General features: G+C 35.3%; 1 protein-coding gene across 1 annotated transcript in view; it reads left to right on the forward strand.

The window, feature by feature from the left end:
* Positions 1–21,986, forward strand: part of LOC123546577 (uncharacterized) — a 46,955-nt gene extending 24,969 nt beyond the window's left edge. Inside the window, exons 3-5 of the mRNA XM_053533945.1 lie at positions 3,206–3,639; positions 6,574–6,742; positions 13,178–21,986. Of these exons, the coding sequence (XP_053389920.1) occupies positions 3,206–3,639; positions 6,574–6,742; positions 13,178–17,556 (4,982 nt within the window). The 3' untranslated portion in view covers positions 17,557–21,986. The remainder of the gene's footprint in view (positions 1–3,205; positions 3,640–6,573; positions 6,743–13,177) is intronic.
* Positions 21,987–23,649: the final 1,663 nt, after the last annotated feature.

Here is a 23,649-nt window from a genome sequence, read left to right on the forward strand (position 1 = left end):
TCTCAACACAAATAACAGAGTTATTATGGTAAGATTCAAGAGCAAAGAAAACACGTCTGCCACATACGGCGACAGTGTATAAAAGCTTAAATGTTTACGAGCGAGAACCTATGTTTACGACCGTGAACTTTGGTTTACGAGCGTGAACCACAGTTTACAAACGTGAACCTAGGTTTATGTTCGATAAACTGGGTTTCTCGAACAAAACTAAGATTGTCGGTCGTTATCCTATGTTCACGAGCGTGAACCTATGTTTAGTGCCGTAAACCCATGTTCACGGTCGTAAACCATAGTTCACGGTCGTTAACATAGGTACACGTTCGTAAACTATGGTTTACGCTCGTGAACCCAGGTTTACGCCCGTAAATATAGGTTCACGCTCGTGAACTTAGGATAACGACCGAAATTCATAGTTCAATCGAGAAACCTAGTTTTTCGAACGTAAACCTGGGTTCACGAGCGTAAACTAAAGTTTACGCCCGTTATCTTATGTTTTCGCTCGAAAATATAGGTTAGTATTCGAAAAACCTAGTTAATCGATCGTTAATCCTAGTTTTTTCGACCGTGAACCTTGGTTTATGTAATTATTGGACAATTGGCGTGCCATATGCGCTTGCTTGAAATTAAATGCTATTTTGAAATTAGACTTTTTAACGAATTGAATTCTATACTAATCGGTATCTTGGAATCCATTATAAGGTTTAACGGCGACATTCGAGCAAGCATGAGATTCAAAGCTAGTTAGAAATAGAATTTCTATCTCCGATGACCATGTCACGGCTAACGATTTGATACGTACATCATACTCGTGTCTACATTTCGAGGGCTCAACGCGAAACTAGTCTATCTGCTTCTATTTCTATATACACTTAGACCAGTTTCGCGTTGAGCCCTCGATTTAAACACTTAGAAATCCAGTAGCACTCACGGATGAAATTATAAATTGCAATTCTGGTGTATATCCAACTGATATTAGTGATCATTTTGAAACATACGTCCACATTGAAATTTCACTGAAATGTTCAGCAACGTATAAACGTAGGGTTAGGAATTATAAGCTGCAGATTTCAGTAAACGAAACGAACTTATAAGTAATAATGACTGGTCCTTTCCTTACATACGGCCAATACATCGTTTACTCCGACCTTTTAAGAGCTTGCCAAACAATGTATATCTACATTTTTTGTAACAATTCGACCAAAGGATCGACCCTGGTATGACAGTGAAATACGTCGTTCTTCGCGAAAGAGAGACCGGCAAAAATCAAAATCTATTCGTACTAAACGTGAATCTGATTGGAACATTATTTTTATTAAAAATCGCAACATAGTAAATAACCTATAGAAATCTCCGAACAGGCTGTTAATTAAATACCAGTTCGAAATTTGGCTTTTGGAAGATTATAAATTTCGATCAATGAGCTTGCTAGAAATTAAATGCTATCTTAAAATTGGACTTTTTGCAAAATTCAATTTCTATCTTACTCGGTAGCTTGGAATCGAAATTCAAGGTTGAATGTCGACATTCCAGCCAGCATTAGATTCAAAGGTAGTTAGAAATTGAATTGAAAGACTCCTAATCGTGTCTCAAACTCTTCGTCTACACTTAGGAGTAAAAAAATTGTTTGTTTCTGATATCCCGACCTACCCTAAATACTAGGCCCTACCCTAAAATGTTTTTATGGCCTTTGAGATTTTTTTCAACTTTTTAACAAAAAGATGCAAAACTGCACTTTTTTATGCTTTAAACATGGTCGCTGATGTTAGAATTTGACTTACTGATGCTCTAAAGGCATAACCTCCTTATTTGTATTCTTTTTTTGATACAAAAATAATTTCCGAGAAGTTTCACTTTATAAAAAAGAGCTAAAAAAACTTGAAAGTCGGAATTAACCATCAAAAGTAGATTAAAGAAACAATTTCAACCACCGCTGGTTTCTTCTTAATATCCTGTTGGTGAGAGACGTTATTCAGTATATCACGCAAGAATAAGAAATAAGTGCAGTAACTTAAACAATGACCTTTTCCTAAATCATCTTTGTGTAAATTCAACATTTTACTGTGGAGCCGTATTTTTTTTTGTCAATGTCCAACTTTTAACGAACAACGCACAAATCTTTTTAAACTGACTCGACATTTTCATCATTTGAATTTAGACTGCTTTTTTTGTTATTAGCTGTTACTAGGAGAAAATGAAGAACTATTTATCTATAAAACATAGCAATTGTTTTGAACAGTGGTTTGCATGTGTATCATTAATAGTCCTAAATTATATCCCTCGTAACTCTAATTTTTGTTCTTTATCCTTGTGGGTAACTGACATCATATTTTTCAATCTCTTCAAACTTTTTCTTATTTGGTCTTAAAACAACCAAAACTTAGATGTTGCTCACTTACAATGTAGTTTGCTGCTTTAGGTTATTTGTCAGCCGATCAGCTTTTATACGTTTTTCGTTAAGGGAGGGTATTCATTAATGTTGAAAGAACTTGTTGCCCAACCCTTTTTGCCTTATTTCTGTGTGCTGTGCATATGATCTGTTATTGTAAAAATGTAAAGAGCAAATGAAATATGATTAAACTAAACGACACGATAATAAATGTGCAACCACTGTTATTTGATTGTAAACATGTGCAAAACTATTTAAAATGTATATTTCATTATTATGATTATCTAACAAACTATAATTATAGCGAGCTTGTAGCTGATCCTTTGATTGTAATTGTTACTTTTGCAAAGTGGTTAATCTGTAATGTGTTTGTTAATAATACCTTTATAAAGATATTCTCATTGGCCCACCAAATAACTTTTAGGTTCTAATCTGTTAAATATATTTATTTTGTTAATAACCGTTCTCGCACTGTATATGAGTTTTTTGTTGGCATGTTTAATATCAATAAAATTTTAATATAACGGAACACTGGCGAATAAGGGATTACACCGGTCACAAATAACGGGGTAGTCCGAGAACTGAGAACTGCCGAACAATCTCGATAGCCGGTTAACCTGGCTAAATTTATTATAAGTGAGTCAAATGTTCTCATATGAAATGCTTTGCTTAGCTGCATCCGCGCAAGCGAAAACAAAATTTCTAAACTAAATTTCAAGATTAAATCCCGAATAAAACATTTGTGCTTATTAAACAAAATGGCACTGCTGTCAGTTTACCTTAGCCTTATCGTAGATGTTCTGCTTTTATGTATTCTAGTTGTAAAACCCGACATAGAAGACGATCAGGAGCGATGGCTTATTGTTGGAATATGTCTGCACAGCGTCATATCTCCCGCCTTAAGACAGTACATTCCTCCCGTTGTGAGCAAATTGTACAGCACTTTGAAACGCACAGACCAGATTGACAAACAGACATACGCCAAATATCTAATACGATATAAACCTACAAACAAAGAGCTGAACTATGAGGCAATTAACAACAACAGTGCTATACCAAAGGTGAAAGGGAAGAAAGATGTACAGAAATATAACTACAATGTAACTAGCGATGTGGACCTAACGAAGCTGTTTATGATAACCAGTATGGCCCACTATACCGGGTTTGATGATACGTGTGACTCGTCGGCACTACTGGGAATCATTATCAATATTGATAAATTCCCTGCTTTACCAAAGCAAACAGCTGAAAAGGTATTACTCCGTACGGCAATTCACTGTGTTACCACCACCTTTGTGAGGGGTCGGGTGAGGATGTACATATATTTTATCACTTCTGTCTGAGGGTCCGTCTATCCATTCACCCATCTTAATAATTTCTCAGTATATTTAAACAATTAACTATTTTATTTTTAGTGTTTAACAATTGTAATACGATGGGAATTCATAAATTTGAACAACTTCTGTACTTTTGGTTGGATTTAAATACGACTTCATAGGAAAGGTCAGTAGCAATCCTAGTAAAGCATATATTAAGGTTTTACGGTTGAATGATTATTCCTTGGATAACAGCCCTTTGATTTTTGTACATACAGTCTACGTAGCCCATTCTCAGTGTATGTTTCTGTTTAACATCACCTTCAACGTTTTATTTTCTAAAACCCTGCCTTATTAAGATTAAATATCTTGAAAAAAAGTAAAAAAAAAAAAAATCAACAACAACAACAAAAAAAAAACCCACAAAAAAAAAAACACCACCTATGTAGTTAAATCCCTCGTAAAACTACTGATGCTTTTTAATTTTGTCTTTTGACATCCTGCGATATGCAAGCTCCATAACCTCGGATCCCCTTTCTAAATTCCAGTTTGTTTAGTTCTGCCCATTGTTTACTGGGACCATACGCCGTTTTTCATGTAATTACACGCTAGTGTATCATTGAAGGTTCCATGTGCACCGCCGTATGAATACATCTGCGGATGTTTCTAAATTGATTTTTGTACTTGTAGCATGTGTAAATCTTGACTTCTGCTCAAGCCGGGGCTAGAGGGTGTAGAAGGTTGCATGCATTTCCACTACCGTCCTTGAACGGGCTTAATCAAACCGAGCCTGCAACATTTTCGTTTTGTCGTGTTGAGCAACCTGTGGAGTTTTCACTTTTTCTATTTTAAATTGTTAACGTTATCATGGTCATGTCTTAATGCTGAATGTCACGTAATATATATATATATATATATATATGTATGTTACAATTTATGATAAATCGTGTAAAAACACCCACCGGTGGACTAAAGGAATACTCTCCGTCCGTCCGTCTGTCCGAACCAACATTTGCATACTTAGGTAGCTATAGGAACAATAGTTAACTGTACTTTTTCTTTGATGTCATTCGTTCCGTAAGTCTTATATGTGGCTATTTTTCTTTTACGTGACAAAAAAAAACAAACAAAAAAAACAACAACAAAAAACAATAGAGAGAACAAAAGAGAGAGCAAAAGAGTAGACACATAAATACACATATGTAGGAACATGAGTCCGTCTGTCTATCTGTAAATCTGGATCCTGCGATAACTAAAAATTATTCAAGCTAGGTTTATAAAACTTGGTGTGTTTATAGAGAGCAAATGTAAATTATGCACGTACACGACTTACGATTGTAGGTCAAAGGTCAAGGTCACTATTGAAGGTCAAGTAAAAGTTGTTTCTGCTCTATATCTTTAATATACATTGATGGATTAACTTAGTGCTATACACAAACGTTCCCCATGATGAGACCATGTGTCAACGCATGATCTATGCTTGTCGCACAAAGGTCAAGGTTACTATTCAACGTTAAGTAAAATCTTGTTTCTGCTCAACTACTTTTAACGGCATTGAAGGCTATTTTTAGTACACAGAAATGTTCCCCATGATCAGACTATGTGTCATGCACATAACCCATAGTTGTCGGTCAAAGGTCAAGGTCACTAATTTTTTTTCACCGGTAGGGGACTTCTGTATTGCCACTGCAATACTCGGTCACTTGTTGATCTGTGAAAAAATCATGAAGAAATAGATAGATTTAAAATTAACAATGTCAAGTTGTCTATAGTCAATGACCTATGTATGTACTATTTAACCTTACCATATAATTTAATAAATGACATTAAGACTGCTTAAGTAAAAAAGACTTCCGTTACGGAGAATGCTTCCTGTCTTGCACGAAATTTTGATTAACATTATGGCATGTCAAGTTGTGAAGACGTAAGTAAAGCTCTTTCTAATTTTACTGAACACCATTTATTTAAGATTTGGGAACGCAGTTTTCAGACAGAAAATTGTTATTCCAATGGGAATTAAGTTAGCTCCACTTGTCGCAGATTTGTTTTTGTGTTGTATGAAAGACTTCACCAGATACACAGGCAGACTTTATTTCTGCATTTGTTAATATATCATGCTATCTGGATAAAATTCTAAATACGGTGTCCGTTTTTTTCCCTCGAATGGTTAAAACCAACGTGAAGTTAGCAGTAGAGCAGTAACAGCAGTATTACTGATATAACGGCAGGACTCCTGTTCCTGCTGTTCTGCTACTTTCAAGATGGTAATGATTAATGCGATTTATTCCCGGGAACTCGAACTAACTATTCGGATATTATTGTTTGTTTCTGGATGTACATCTGTCTATATCTTATAAAGTTATACGTACTAAAATTAATGATAATTTTAGAAATGGTAATTTTCGCGCAATATTTTATGGGATATAAATTTCATAGTAAATAATTCACTTTACCAAATACCCATTCAGTACCAGAAAGTGATAAAGTTAATATTGAATTCGATTATCGGAATTCAGATTTGTGTTTTAAAATTCGATATTAATAATGACACTTTCTGCGACAAGGTATTTTAACAACTGACATTTATATATATTTTCATGATTTTGTATGAATGTAATTGGAGTTTACTCGGTCTACTTCTTTGATGCTGGTCGGGGAAGCAAAAGCTAATTTGCAATTTTGCAAAGAGCAATCATGAACTCTTATTTTTGAATGGCCGCCTCCTTCTGAATGTAAGAGCTCGATTAATGTATTTTGCCATGAAGTAAGCTCGAAATAATTTGGTAGGGTACATATATCATTGCTAATAGTAAATGAAACTCCGCTCTGCAAAAGTTGTTGTTTATACCATACTGAAAATATATGTTATAGGTACGTGCAGACATTCGGAATCCTTGGGCTCATTGCAAATTTTCTGAGTGGGACGTCATCAAGTATCAAAACTCATTCCAGCTAATGCACCAGCTTATTCGGAATCTGAACCTTCCGGTACAGGATGAGAAAACAATTCTATCGAAACTTACTGACTGGGGAAAAATTGGTTAGTTTAATACTAATTGTGACAATATTTTAGCTCACCTGTCACGTAGCTTTTGCGATCGCCCATCGTCCATCGTCCGTCCGTCAACAATTTGTTGTGAACACGATAGAGACCATATTTTGCAAGTAATTTTGATCAGACTTGTACAAAACTTGTATTGGCGTGATATCTCGGTTCCTTTCGAAATCTTGCCAGATCCCTTCATGGGTTCTAGAGTAATTGCCCCTTAAAGGGCCAGAATTTGCTATTGTGCGTGCATCAACAATTTCTTGTCTGCACGATAGTGGTTTCATTTATGATTTTATTTTAACCAAACTTGCATACGGCATGTATCACCATAAGATCTTGGTTCCTTTCTTGAACTGGCCAGATCCCATCATGGGTTCTAGAGTTATGGCCCCTGAAAGGGCCAAATTAGCTTTTTTGACATTGTCTGTACAATGGCAGCTTCATTTATGATTTGATATTTACCAGACGTGCATACAACTTGTATCACCATAAGATCTTGGTTCCTTTCTTGTACTAGCCAGATTCCGTTATGGGTTCTAGAGTGATGGCCCCTGTGTCACAGGGTGAGAAAAATGTGCAGCCAGACCGGGACTCGAACCCGGGGCCTCAGAATACCGTTCCGATGCTCTACCGACTGAGCTACCCGGCCGCCTACACACTTTCTCCCCGTTTTAATATATTTCAAGTTCTATACCGTGACATATTTCCCCACCATTTTGAAATTCGTCCTCGAATTTCAGCGGGTACTTTATATATAAGCAATTACAGGCGTCGGAGACTAACCAGTGTAATGCCGTCACAGCCCCACGTTGGGCGCCAAATGTCACAGGGTGAGAAAAATGTGCAGCCAGACCGGGACTCGAACCCGGGGCCTCAGAATACCGTTCCGATGCTCTACCGACTGAGCTACCCGGCCGCCTACACACTTTCTCCCCGTTTTAATATATTTCAAGTTCTATACCGTGACACCCTGAAAGGGCCAGAATTTGCTATTGTGCGTGCGTCAACAATTTCTTGTCTGCATGATAGTGGTTTCATTTATGATTTTATTTTAACCAAACTTGCACACAGCATGTATCACCATAAGATCTTGGTTCCTTTCTTGAACTGGCCAGATCCCATCATGGGTTCTAGAGTTATGGCCCCTGAAAGGGCCAAAATTAGCTTTTTGACATTGTCTGCACAATGGCAGCTTCATTTATGATTTGATATTTACCAGACTTGCATACAACTTGTATCACCACAAGATCTTGGTTCCTTTCTTGTACTGGCCAGATTCCATTATGTATTCCAGAGTTATGGCCCTTGGTAGGGCCAGAATCAGCTATTTTGACCTTGGCAGCACAATAGCAGCTTCATTTATGATTTGAATTCAATCAAACTTGCATAAAACTTGTTTCACCATAAGATCTTTGTTCCTTTTGTGAACCGGCCAGATCCCGTAATGGGTTCCAGAGTTATGGCCCCTGAAAGGGCAAAAATTAGCTATTTTGACCTTGTCTGCACAATAGCAGCTTCATTTATGATTTGATTTTAACCAAACTTGCACACAACCTGTATCACGATAAGAACTCGATTCCTTTTTATACGCCCGAAGGGACGTATTATGTTATCGCCTCGGTGTCCGTCTGTCTGTATGTCTGTTGGTTAGCAATTTCCCTTCGGCTCTGTAACTCTTGAACCCCTTGAAGGATTTCAAAGAAACCTAGCACAAATGTTCACATCATCAAAACGACGTGCAGAGCGCATGTTTCGGATGGCTAACTTCAAGGTCAAGGGCACATTTAGGGGTCAAAGGTCATATGACTTTGTTTTGTGTGTATATTGCTCTGCATCTGCGTTGCATTGCAGTGCTCTTGTTTTTATTTTGTAGATCATTCTTTTGTTCACTTACAGTATTTTTTTTTAATAACTTCCCTTTTATGTTACTATAAATAGCTTATTTAGTAATTGTTTTATTATTGGCCGTAGGGAACAACCGAGACCACTTTTCCGTGGTACAACATGGATGGTACCTAAAATTTTAGGTGTATTTTGACATATCTGTATCTTGTAAGCTTTTTTTTCTTTTTGGTTAAATTTCTTCACTTTGTTGTTCCTGTCCTTTGGACTTATGGCTATATAGAAAACTGATTTCAAAACAACTTTACACAAGACTAGAGTTCCTTGGGTGACCCTCTACTATATTCCTTCAAATAATTTTGATTCAGTGAAAAACATGGCCCCCAAGGGGTTTTGATTTTCCTTATGTGCCATATAGAATTTTGAAAATCTTTTTGTCAGAAACTGCTGGTCCGTTTTCAAAATAATTTTACACAAATGTTTCTTGGGTGACCTTCTTCCAAATTCCCTCAAATAATTTTGATTTATTGAAAAAGTGGCCGCCTGGGGGAAGGGCTCATTTTCCCATATGGCTAAACAGAAAACTTCTTGTATGAAACTACAGGCCTGATTTGAAAATAATTTTATTTGAAGTAACTTTAAGAAAGTTCAACTATATTTTCTCATAATTCTTTTGGTTGATCTTGACCTTCTTGTCCTTCAGTGCAATGATACAAGGTGAGCGATATATGGTCATGATGGCCCTCTTGCTTATAATACCTTATAACGTTGTTTAAAGAGTAAAATATAATTATCAAGTATTAAGTGTACTGCTTTTACCTATTTCGGTGGCAAAGGTACATCTCGAGCAATATATGCATATTCTAAAGATTAGCATTATGTTTGGATGTGGCTAGACTCTTTTATCATAAACTAACTTTTAAAACGACTCATGTTAAGTGCATATACATATATTGAATAAAACACCTTATCAACCATTTGCTACTTTGTCAATATCTTAGAAATACTGCAAGTACTTGTTTGAAATTTAGCATACGCTCAAAGCAATATTTTGTTGTATTGATAAAAAAACTGGAGAAAAACATTATGAGGGAAGAAAAAGACAACAAAAACAAAAACAGTGTCATGTAGTTTTGTTTAACAAAATATCATTAAATATTTGAATAATATTTTAACATTTTTCAAGTAAAAATCAAAATCACTTTGTAACAAAAGAGATGCCCAATGAAAGTCCGTCCGTCTGTCTTTGTGTTCGTCATATTTCATGTCCACAGCATAACTAAATAACAATTCAAGGTATTGACTACAATGTGAATGAAACAGGACTGTAGGTCAAAGGTCAAGGTCACAGTAAAGTATCTTATGTGCAGAGCATCACTTTATAATCACTACCACCGCACGAAAAAACCAAACTACCACCCTCCAATACAAACACCCCAACAAAAATTTCGTTAAATTTTACTTCTTTCTCCTCTGATCTATAACTTCGGGCGTATATGTGTGACAGGAAAGGCCGTACCGGCGACAGTAACCATCAGAACAAATCAACACCCTTTACAATATTTACAAATTTATTTACAAAAGATGATTATTAACAATGAATAGATATGAAAAGAAAAAAAAAACTGATTATAAGAAAAAAAAAAAAAAGAAAGTTCAGTATCTCTAGATACAAAAGTTCTTATAGTTCCATTTCTAATCTGACGTGGTACAGTTCTTTAATTTAATTGCGAACTTTAAGTAGCACAAACAAAACGTAGCTTCTAAATTCAGTCCCTTTAAACCGTGAATACGTTGATTCCGTGTTGGCTCCCTATGGTGGTAGGTGATTGCATCCCTGAGCTGACTTCAGAGGATAACAAAAATCATCGTCTTTGCGGTTTACGGCACAACCATGGGACGAAAGCTCTGCGCTGGGAATATCACATCCAGGCGAGTGAAGACAAGTGAACCTCGGGCATTGTACTTCCGGGTTATGACATCACCAGAAAAAATCGTCTGGCGGAAGAAGCTAAAATATATAACATATGGTAAGCACCATAGCAAAAAAAATAAATCAGGGCATAAAACTGCTCCTTTGGGTACACCATACCTCCGTAGGCTCCCATAAATAATACGTGCTACTTATACAAAACATATGTGCTACTAAGTTCAGACGTCACGTGATTAAAGTACGTCACTAATTACTTCCATTAGTACAAAATTACTTACTTAAAAGACTAAAGTTAAAGTATGAAAAAGATATGAAAAGTATATGATGAAACATTATAGATATGGAAATGATAAACTGCAGCTATTATTTACAACTACAAATTAACAAAATTCAATATAAATCAAACGTTATATGATAGTTGGCATCCATATAATATCAAATGCCATACACTAAAACGGACATTGTATGTGCTATAGACTGGCACACAATTACAAATTACAATAATATATACATACATGGTATTAGACTTGCCATATAGATTTATACATAACAATACAATGCAGTAATGACGTTCCATAATTAACTAAATGTTTGACATAAGTTTTTGAAACTGTGCTTTACAATTATCACGATACAAATTTCAGAACAAATTTAACATCTTATATAAATGAAACATTTTAGATTCCTCTTTCGAAATAATTTACAAAAGTCTGAAAAATTTCATAAATCATCCTGACATACCGAAACTAGCCAAAATCATGTGCCGAAAAGTAAATGTTACAGAATTCTGTAGAATGAACAAAAATTTACCAAATAAAAGTCGTAATGCAAAAATCATACAAAAATCTAACAAATAAATTTCTTACCTCGATCGAGCATAAATTTCTAGCAAGAAAATAATTCAGACATAGATTCGTCTATAAAGTCGTAAGGTGGTGTGCGCAAGGCATATCTAGTCCAGTCTATTTAAAGGATAATGTCCCGCCAAATACTAAATTTCATGGGATTCACGGCTAAGCCGTGGACTCCGACTATTTGTGTTTCCACGGGATTCACGATATAGCCGGGGAATCTAACTACTTTGGCGCGGATTTAAATTGACAATTTGAGGCCCATTATAGTGGTTTTGGGGATAAAAACATAAATTACTGAAGTTTATAAAATATCAACTTTCTTATTACTGAACAGAATTTAATGAAATTTACATGGAAATTTAAGTTATGAAATACAGAAAAACATGAGAGGTATTTCATGCGTGAAATCTGACATTTACCTCAATAACTCAAAAATTTACAAAAAGATGATGCAATACCTGCATTTACACTACAGATAAAATAAGGCCCGTATGTCAATTTGTGACAATATGGCATAGCTTTGCGGAGCTATTGTTATTGTATACCTCATCCTATGTACTTAAAGTATCTTACAGAGAAAAAACACCGTAACGTTATGGGTGATATTTAAAATATAGTACGCCCTTTTGAATATCATGACGTCATTTTTTGTTTATGCACGCTATAATACATTTTTTTAATGAGTGAAAAGTCGGTCTACGAATCGCGGGGTCATGAGTTCGATCCTCGGGCGGGGCGTATGTTCTCCGTGACGATTTGATAAACGACATTGTATCTGAAATCATTCGTCCTCCACCTCTGATTCATGTGGGGAAGTTGGCAGTTACTTGCGGAGAACAGGTTTGTACTGGTACAGAATCCAGGAACACTGGTTAGGTAAACTGCCCGCCGTTACATGACTGAAATACTGTTGAAAAACGGCGTTAAACCCAAAACAAACAAACAAATTAATTTCAATGTCAGTAGTTTGTAATTTTATGTTAGAAGGATCGTGACAAAAAAATCTACAAGTTCGCTTTTCATGTTTTTAAAAATGTTTTTCTGTTTGAATTACCTATAGAACCAGGTCATTTAACAAAGTAACATACGGAATTTGTTTTTTTTTGCCTATTCGTATTTACTTTTGAAATAAAAGTCTATTTTTCATAGAATTAAAAGTATATACTAAAAGAGATTATTTCAACACGCCTTGGACACTATTATTTTTCCTATGGTCGTGGTTACTGCAAACATTATAAATGACGGAACATATTTCAATTTATGACTGAATACAGTTAATTTGGCATTTTCCGTTTTTAATTCGACTATACGAAGTACTTGGAGGGCTAGCCTACTCTTCCTACGTCAGTATTAATGTCCGCGTCGGCGTCCGCACCTTGATTAAAGTTCAATTTATCTCCGTTATGTCTTAATGGATTTGCTTCGAACTTAAAACAAATGTTCCACATCATAGACTGGAATCAAACTTGCAATAGTTGTTTCACATCATTACCCAATTCATATGACACAAAGTGCATTGTTCTGGCAGAAATATTTAATGAGTTTTGTCCCCTTTAATCTTAGAAGATCTGGTTGAAGTACTGGTATACTTTCACTATTATTACTGAATAGATTTGATTAAAACTTGTCCAACATCATCATCATACAATGGGAGGGAGTACTAATCACAGCAGTGCTCATGTCCTACTTCACTATCAAACATCGAAATAGCCGAACACACTTTCTCCTCTGACAGCTCTAGTTTTGGTTCTTCGATTATTGTGCGCAAATTTTATTTCAAACTCTTGTTTCTTGTAGGAGTGCAGTTTCTACAAGGCATAACACTTGGAGTAGAGCTGGTACAGGAACTAAAAAAGGAAACAAGAGCGCTAAGTAAATTCATTCTTGACATTGTTCCACAAACAGGGGAGAGTTTCAAAGCTGTTCATAGTGCTGTACTTTCTATGGAAGGCACGTTAACTGAAACTACCGATAGAATAAATAACATGGAGACGGGTAGTGCGGGACTGAGAGGCAATCTGAATGCGCTGACAGATACAGTCAAGGATTTGCAAGATGCACATGAGTTACATTCTAAGACCGTTGAAAAGATGAAGACTGATATAACAGATATACAGTCTGATGTTAGTAAAACGCAGTTAGAGTTTGTTGATTCAAAGCAGAAGGTTGACCACTTAGAAAGCCGTTTGGACGATGTATCGTTGGAAGTAGTTGAAAACAGGACTGCGTTACACGATACCAAGACAGAGATACTCTACTCTAGAACTGATATTGAAAATACAAAAACAGAAGTTAAAACCATGATGACTGAACTTGCGGATGCAAAAGAAAATATAAAAAAGAGCAAACTTGTACTGCATGATACAATAGCTGACGTCGCTAAAAATAGAGTTGATATTGAAGAGTTAGCAAAATATTTATCATCACAAAGGCCAAATGACAAGGTTTTCTTCTATCCCCCAGATAGAATTTCCTCATTTGTAAGTCGAGAGGATGAATTAGAACAGCTTAAAGACGAGTTTCAAAGACGTAGAGACGATCATCATACACAAGTTATTTGTGGATTAGGCGGCATTGGAAAAACAACCTTGTCTGTTGAATATGCTTGGACGTTTCAAAGTTTTTATCCTGGAGGTGTGTTTTGGATGTCAGTGGAAACAAATGAAGCGTTGGAAGATTCTATACAACGTCTAGCCATAGACGCAAGTATTATTGGAAAAAATGCGAAAGAAACACTCACACAGACGCTAAAATGGATGTCCTCTATACAAGATAGATGGCTGCTTGTAATCGACAATGTAGATATGGAGGAAATCAGAGGTAGTATGAAAGAGTTGCTTCTCGGATCTTGGAAAAGGAAACCAAAAGGTCATATTATAATCACATCTAGAAGGGTGGCGAACGAAGCGGAAATGGAGTTCAATGTCAAAATAAAGGACTGCATAACACTAGATGTATTAACTAAACATGAAAGCGTCTATTTTATGACAACTCGTTCGGGCTGTAAGAATGGTAAGTACGACGACAGTCTCGAATTATTGATAGAGGAGCTCGGAGGTCTACCGCTAGCTTTGGAACAAGCAGCTGCACATATAAAAACTTTACACTGTACCTTCAAAGAATATCTGGAAAAATTTAATCGAAAAAGACTGAAAATACTCAAAGCTAGTAGATCTCATTTTGATGTATCAAAAGAACGCCAAGCTGTACAGACAACATGGCAACTGAATTTCGACTATATAGAAAAGCAGTCTGAAGAAGAAGACATAGGAAGTGCAGCAATTACTGTGATGGAAGTAGCAGCATTTTTGTATGCAGATGAAATCCCTCTGACTATTTTAAATGTCGGATCACCCAAGATATGTGACAAAGATCTTCTTGACGCATTCCAAGAGGAAATAGGAGTCAAGCAGGTTGTTGAAATACTTGCCCGGTTTTCTTTGTTCAACCGTTGTGAGAGTACCATTTATGTCCATCGATTAGTGCAGGAGGTCATCAGAGAGAATCTGACTGATTCAAGTCGAAAAGCGTTCATCCTTCAATGTGCAACACGTATGATAAATAAGGCTCTTGAGAGGACGCAGTCGCCAAGAAACGCTTTAAAAGAAGAAAATGTAGGCAGAGCTTCATTACAGATGTGGAGTAAATTAGCACTGCATGCAAATACATTAAAAACCTATCTGTTCGAGTTTACAAAGACCAATAGGAAACAAATGCATATTTGCTTTAATATTGAAAGCACAAAGCTTTTACAAACAAGTGCAATATACCACAGCCTGTTTCAGCGACAAGACGAGGCGTTAGCCTGCCAAACACAAATGTTGAGCATCATACAGGCATTTGCCATCGCTGAATCTGATTACAGAGATCTTACATGTATTAAGATACCCCTTTTACAGAAGGACAGACAGATTATTCAAAGTAGTATGGCAATGGCTATATCGACGGGAACAGAACCATTCGTAGGAATAAATAAAGCACAAACCGTTGCGCTTTTGGATCCAGAGCAATTGCACAGAATTGGAAACGACGCTTTTAAGTCACAGAAATACCAAGACGCCATTCAGTGTTATACAGAAGCAATCACTGCCAGTCAGAGTAATATTGATCCAAAACTTTTTTCAAACAGAAGTCTTGCCTATTACAGAATTTCAGATTATGAAAACGCATTGCGTGATGCAGATTTATGTATACAAATTGATCCAAACTCACACAAAGCGTATACCTGGAAGGCATATGCAATTGCTAATCTTATTCGTCTTGGTGTGTTGCCGAAGTCCTGGGAATCGGCTGGTTTGGCAGCTGCAGCTGTTGCCGGATATCTAAATAACCAGTGTTTACAGGAATACAGGATGAAAATTGAATACCCAGTTGTACGATTCAAAATCATTAAAGATCAATCGCCTCTAGGCAGGGAAATGGCTTCGTTGATGAATATGTCTTATACCACATTACTACTTTGCAAAGGCAGTTACCAAATAGCGCTACAAGAAGGAGAAATTGCTACAAAAAGTGTCCAAATCATTGGTATACAAGAAGGCGTTGAAATCCATAGCCCACTAGGAGTTTCCTTGGTACATCCGAGTAAAATAAGTTCTCATTTTTCGTTCGAACCAGCAATTAACGTGTACTTCGAAAATGTGACCTTTCCAAACGAGACAGGGCAAATATGTATCGTTGGGAATGTGAACGCAACATTCTACAAGTGCAGATTTTCAAACGGTAAAAAAGGCTGCGAACACTTTCCATTTTGTAAAGGTGTAGACGGTTGTATAAATCCAACCTCTAATAAATGCAAAATGCGAAGTGCGAAGCAGGGAAATGTATCATGTCCGCGCCCGAGCGGCGAAGTTGGTTTTTCCGGCATATGTGCTAGTCTAAGTGGAAATGCATTGATAGACAACTGTATACTTGACAGGTGTGGTGGTGGAGGCACTCTTAGTGTTGAAGGATCCGTTATTTATATAAAGAACAGTGTTGTTCGTAATATGAGACAAACGGGTATTGAAGCAAGGGAAGGAGGCTTTACCATTGCAGAAAAATGTACAATTTTTGATAATCAGTTCCACGGCGTTTTGATAGGGCCGAAAGGAAGGGGGGTTGTAAAAAACTGTGTCATACAAAACAACAGAAACGAAGGAATCTGGTGCGGAGGTCATCTGGATATTAAAGATGAGAATTGTTTAACAGAAACATCGGATCCAGAAGGAGGATCTTCATGCATTATCTTTGATAATTTAATCTATCAAAATGGAATGTCTGGAATATCCTTGGACGGAGGATCGTATGATGTTTCTGGAAACAAAATATTTGATAACTGGCTTTGGGGAATGATGGTGAAATCTAGATCAACAACAAACATATGCAACAACGACATATTTGAGAACAAGTGCGGCGGCATAAGAATTGGAGTCAATTACTCAGCACCTGTCACGATAGATGGAAATACTATTCGGGACCATACAGGCCCTGCTCTTCATACAGTAAGGTGTCAGATGGAAATGGTAATAGGTGTTGGTATGATGGAGGACGAAAGCACTATTTATTCAATACCACCTTTCATAACAACAAGGAATATAATTGAAAAAAACAACAGAGGAGAACAACACCCAAGACAAGTCCTAGACTTTGTAGAAACATGCTGTTTCTGTCATATTGATTCTAACAAACTAAAAAAATGTTCGAAGTGTAAAAAGGCAAATTACTGTTCTAGAGAATGTCAGAAACAACACTGGAAACGTCACAAGACTATATGCAAACTCACGATGGAAAACTTTACCGTAGACATAAAGATGTCAGAAACAACTAAGTGGGACGAATACATACCAAAACTACCAGGCCAAGTTTGCATCCGCAGAACAAACGCTCCTTTGCCAGGTTTAGGGGAAGGTATACCTCCAGACAAGTCAAGTGATAGAAGATTTATTGTCAAGATACAGTCTGGAAATGAATACACCATATATGATACTAATAAAGAATTGAGACTGTATGACCAAACTCAGACCTTGGATGTATTCTTCAGAAACCCCAAAATCTGTCATTTAGTATACGAATGTGGTGTTTTAGCTGCAACGAAGTTCACTACAAAGAAAATGTTCTGTTGGGCTTCTTTCAAAAACAATGGCAACACACTGTGTATCTACACAGACACTTTGCCACCCTTTGAAACATGGTAGTCATACGTGCTGATGCATTTGTTGTACCTTTAAAAGCTTAAAGCACAAAAGACTATATCATTTTCTTTTGTAACACAAACAGGCGTCTGCTGATGGCACATAAAATACTTTTAAGAGAGACTGAACTTCATTGACAGTTTTAAGTGAATTATATATATTCGGTTAATCAATGATAATATCGATTAATAGATGACGAAGTGTGGGAACGCACCACCATAAACCATAGATTTATATAAACTTGCATACGACAGTAGAAAGTACTGAACGTATCCAAGTTTTCATCATTTCATTCAGATTGACTTCATAAGTTTATTGCCGTGGGCCAGTAGATGATCCCTGTTATGTTGAAAGGTTAAATAGTCAAGGTCACAGTAACCTTAAGCCGATAAATAACTAGAGGACGCTTTGACATATGCTGAGTCACTTAATGGTGTTCATATAGAGAACTATGAGCCGGGACCATTTTTATCTGATTACTGTGTTGTTAAGGTTCTCTAAAAGGTAAAAAAAGAGACATACTAGTGGGAGCGTATCATTTAGAAACTTCAAAAATTTGAACACATCAGAATTTTCCAGTGATCGAAGTGCAATAAACGTTGATTCACAGAATATCAACAAGTTTGTGAATGAGTTTGAATCGGAAATAGAGGATGTCCTGAATAAGCACGCTCCTCTAAGTGAGAAAACTATAACACAGAGAGCACCTAAACCATGGTTCAATGAAAATTTGCAACATCTAAAACAAGTTAAAAGATCTGAGCGTACATGGAGGCGTTGCAGTAAAACATATCAGTTTGAGTCGTATAAAGCAGTAAGAAACGAATACAATTATGAAATCAAACCACACTCAGTAGAAAAGTACGCTAAAAGTGATTCCAAGTCTCTATAAGGATTAGTATCTGCACTAACTGGTACCAAATCTGAAAACCCACTGCCTCAAGGAGAGTCTAAAAATTCATTGGCCGAAAAATTTGCTGACTTTTCCATGGCAAGAATCTCAAAATACAACAAGGTGTTTTGCCTGTGAAATACAAACAAGCAGTTATTAGACCTTTGCTTAAAAAAGCAGGTCTTGAACCATAGCTTTCCAACTATCGTCCTTTGAGTAATTTATCATTTCTGTCAAAACCTATTGAGAAAGCTGTTCTGTACAGATCAAACAAATATGTAAAACAAAATAGTCATTTGCCTAAGAATCATTCTGCATATAGGAAATATCACTTCTGTAAATCTGCGCTGCTTCGGTTGGTTTATGATCTTCTAAGTGGTACGGAGAAACAGGAAGTCACGGCTCTTATTACAATTGACTTAAGTGCGACATTTGATACTGTCGACCACGGCATTCTACTAGATGTCCTAAAAACACAGTATGGTGTCTGTGAAACAGTTCTTCACTGGGTAGACTCCTACTTAAAGCCTCGTACTTGTAAGATCAATATCAACAATGCATATTCATCAGACCGCCATCTTGAATGCAGTGTGCCCAAAAGGCAGTTGCCTTGGTACTAGCCTGTATCTTACCTATGCTGGAACTCTTTTTGATGTTATTCCCAAATCCATATCAGTCTACGGTTTTGCTAATGATCATATAGCAAATAAAAGTTTTCGTCACACATCTGCTTCCGTAGAATCACAAGAGGTCAGAGACCTCGAACGTTGCGCAGTTATAATCAGACTGGATTAATAGAAACAAACTGAAAATGAACACTTTAAAAACTGAATTTATTATGTTTGGTAGCAGAGCTCAATTGAACAAATGTTTTACAAATTCGATTAACATGGTGGTGATAATATCAAACGTGAAAGCATAATTAGATATCTTGGTGCATTTCTTGACGAAACCTTGAACTTTTAAAGATCAAGTAAATCGCAAATTTTGTACAGCCATGTTGAATTACCTACGAATTAACAACATCAGAAAGTATTTAACAAAAGCAGCCACTGAAATTTTAGTTTTGTCTCAAGTTATTTCACATCTGGATTACTGCAATGTCATACTGTATGGTGTAGCTAACGGCGAGATGTGTAAGATGCAACGTGTGTGCAAAACCTGTCCTTAACAGGAGGAAATTTGACAGTTCCAAACAAGCAGTGTATGACTTAATTACATTGGTTGCCGGTGAAGGCAAGGATTGAGTTTAAGATACTTACATTCATGTATAGCTGCCACATTGGCAGAGCACCTCTGTATTTAACAGAATTGCTTACAGAGTATGTACCTAGTAGGCAAGATTCGAGATCACCAGAAAATTTTGAATGTCGTTAGGTTGGTTTAAACAATATTTTATTCATATATATATACATTTACAACATGAATCGCTACATTATTAAGGCATGAAGATTGAGTAGAAAGCTAAGCTTATTTGAAACTCTCTCCTTAAGAATGTCGTTATGTTGTTCCATACAAAAGAAAGTGCAAAACATTTAATGATAGAAGTTTCTGTACTATTTTTCTGTACTATTTGTCCAAAACTGTGGAATGAACTGCCGTTAGAATTACGCAAAAGTAAATCACTTGGTATTTTCAAAAAGTATCTTAATACACTGTATTTTAGAGACATCATGGCATTGTTTTAATTTTTTAAATAATTGTTTTATATGCGATAACAGCAGGTTTTAGCTTTTTTAATTTTTGTGGGTTTTTACATTTCATCAATTATATCAGTTTTATGGTTTGTTAAATCAAATGTACAACGCCATTGAATATGTCATAATATAGAAATAAGCGTTTAATCAAATTAATTAGTTTCAGTTTCAGTTTAGTCGACCTTCACATGACTCCTATTATTTCAGGGATCAGAATACTAGTAAAAGGTCAAGGTCACAATATCTCTGAGATGGGACCGATTTCAGATCAATAACTAAGAAACGCTTGTAATTACTCAGTAGAGTGATTGTATGTCAGTAGTCTATTCTTAGTGTTTTTGGATAATTTTGTTTTGTTAACGATTAAACAATGACACACCACAACTAGCCCGTTTTCTCTAGAAGGCCGTCTTATGACATATTTGTTTTTATTCATATATCATTAATATATTGAACGTATTCCGTAAATTTGCACTTTGTATATCTAGTAAGCATTTAAGTGAAGTTTAAGGATACGTCACGGTTAAGATATTTTAGCATTATTGTAATACACAGTAGATATCAAAGTTTTAATACCAATGTATGTGCTCATTAGATAAATCCTCAATATATATATTTGAAAATAAGGAATTGCAACGTTTTGAATGGCTGTAATTAGTGTTAGTTTATTTCTTACGTGACTTGGAGAGAAAACGCAGTTCTTTTAATATTTTCATTTATGAATTGTAAGCTATATTATTGAATAGCCTTTTTAAGAATATCGAACTGGAAGCAGAAATAAAAGTAAACCTTTTAAAAGGTCATTAGTCATTTTCCACCTTATGTCAAATTTTTTTCGTTGATGTTCAAGATCTCTCAAAATTTGTTTTATCTCTCAATTTTTCATATGCGTTGTTTTTGTAAGTTTTATGGTAAGACATTATAGTGTGTAACGTAAGAAAATGCTGTGCTAGAAATTGTTTTGTCGAGCACTTTGAAGTCACACTGTAATTTTTATTGTTTTAGTTTATTGTTGGTAATATAGGTACCACCAAAAATCGATCTTAAAGCATAAGAATTGTTCCTTTCTGATGGTAAGTATTAGTTTGACTGTTAACGTTATTATTTTTCGAAAAACAACTGAATGTTTCTTTGTTACTTGTTATTCACCGTAACTTCAAAACGTGATACCACCTTATAAATTTTAAAGATTGCAAATAGAGTATAAGTTTTAAAAATTATGTAAATATCCTATTATTTGCGTAAATCATTCTGATTTAGAATAATTGATCATAATGTGTATACAAATGCTGTTCGTTCAAATACATTGCCATTTAAACATTACCTGCATTTTGTAGTTTTAGATAAACATACCATCCAGTAGGTTGTTTAAAGTAATATTTTATGGTAGCTATCAGTTTAAAAAAAATTGAAACAAATTACTTAATGAGAAGATATAATTAAGTGTATAGAGGCTCTGAGCTTGGTCTAGCTGAACACCTAAATTGAGCTTGGTCTAGCTAAACACCTGAACACCTTAATGTCGGTCTTCCAGCATCACATACCCGAACCATTGCAAGGGCATTTTGACAGACAGCGCTGATATCATTTTAGAAATATTTTCCTTGATTTGCCTATTCATATCAATATAAAAACGTCGCCGCGGACTGCTTCATGATATATCCAGAGAGCTGATTAAGCATGTTACCTTCGCAATTCCTAAAAATGAGATGTAAAAAATGCTAATAACACTAATGGTATTTCATTATATAGTATTTTGCTGCTATGTTGAACAAAAGCCATTTTAATTATGTTCTTTTCTTTTTAAACTTGAATTATTAATGATGTATGTAATTTCGCAATAAAGTAGTATAATAGAAGCTTGTTGATTTTCGTAAACTTCAGAATTGGTATATGTACAAATCATTAGGGTGTGGAGGATCCACCAAACTTTTCAGAACAAAAGTACTTATAATATATTGTTTGTTAAGACGGGCACTATGCCAAAAGATTGACTTGTTTGTAATTATCATCTGCCGGATGTTGTTACGAAAAGACCTCTGACAGTTTTAATATGAATATGCCTAATATTAATGTAAATACTGTTGCCGAAGTTAAAAGTCCTTGTGAATTAATGAAAATACAACATAAAGAGTTACAGAAAACAGTTTTTATTTGCCAGTTTACACTGAGTATTCCTATCACACAGTGTGGCTAAGCATAATCAAAACTGATGAAAAATATGGGTCACCCTACTGGATACTGTAAAACACATAGCATTGAAGGAGATATTTTCAATGTTTTGTATATCAGACGTAAAATTAGAAATTATATTGAAATCAAAAGTAATAGTCCACTTTATGAATATTCTCATGTTTAAGGGCAGTTACTATAAAATTTAATAAAAAAGTATAACACACATTTCTAATAGGAATCTAACTCTATGAAATGGGTCTGTTCTTTAATTAATTCTCTGAGGAATACACTAAAACAAAAAATGCCATAAAATATTCCTTTACGGCATTCATAAAATCATCATTCAAAATTTTCAAAAAGAAATATAATATATTAAAGCTAAAACTACTTTTTCTGACGGTGTAACTATGGAACGTTTTTCGCCGAGCGCTATTTATATTAAAATATATTTGGTGTTCTAAAATTACGTGCACAGTAGTTGTTTTAAACACAATTATGGTCTGGAACTCTTGATTGATCCGAGCCCATTAGTCTCAGACCATACTCTATAACTTAAATGAATATATAAACCAAATAATTACTAATTAAATGTATGAAACTAGATATACAAATATAACAATTTTCCATAAGCTACTTAAGGCATCGCCTACAATGGCAGCCATTTGACTCAAAATTTTACATGCAAATTTTCATAAAAATAAAAGATGACTAAGTGGTAACAATAAAGTCAATAAATTTGTCATAATTATGTTTTAAATATCTATGTGAACATATGCAAGTAGAAGGATGTGCATTTCACTACCTGTATTATGCCTTTATTCGATATTTTTCTATGACAAAATTTTGCAATTTTATCTCCAGTCAAACTCACTATATATTCAATACATTTGAAAGATAATTACAGCCAATTGTAAAGCAGACTGTGAAGAATAAAGTCTTCAGAAATTATTTTGAAATTTTACCTGATTGCAGAATTATACACAAAAATCCCAACACCATCAATTTATCCAATTTGTGTTATCTGTTCACACATAATTTACATGTATATAAGCAGGTGATATTAGAGGATTTAATATGTATAGGTTTACCTGGCTACCTGTGGTCAGTAATGCATGTACAAACAACATTTTAAATTTTATTTACATGGGGCAGTCTTTTTGTGTCTAATGCAATAACCAGGAACAATTTCGACAAAAATCCGTAGGAGTTTGCAGTATACATATTGTACTATGAAATTAACTAAATTTTGTCTTTGTGATATTTTTTATATTGGAGTTCTACTGCACATAAAATTTCAATATTTTGGGGTAAATTTTCGGTCTAAACGAGACT

The sequence above is a fragment of the Mercenaria mercenaria genome, unplaced genomic scaffold (assembly GCF_021730395.1).
Source record: "Mercenaria mercenaria strain notata unplaced genomic scaffold, MADL_Memer_1 contig_3251, whole genome shotgun sequence".
Classification (NCBI taxonomy): domain Eukaryota; kingdom Metazoa; phylum Mollusca; class Bivalvia; order Venerida; family Veneridae; genus Mercenaria; species Mercenaria mercenaria.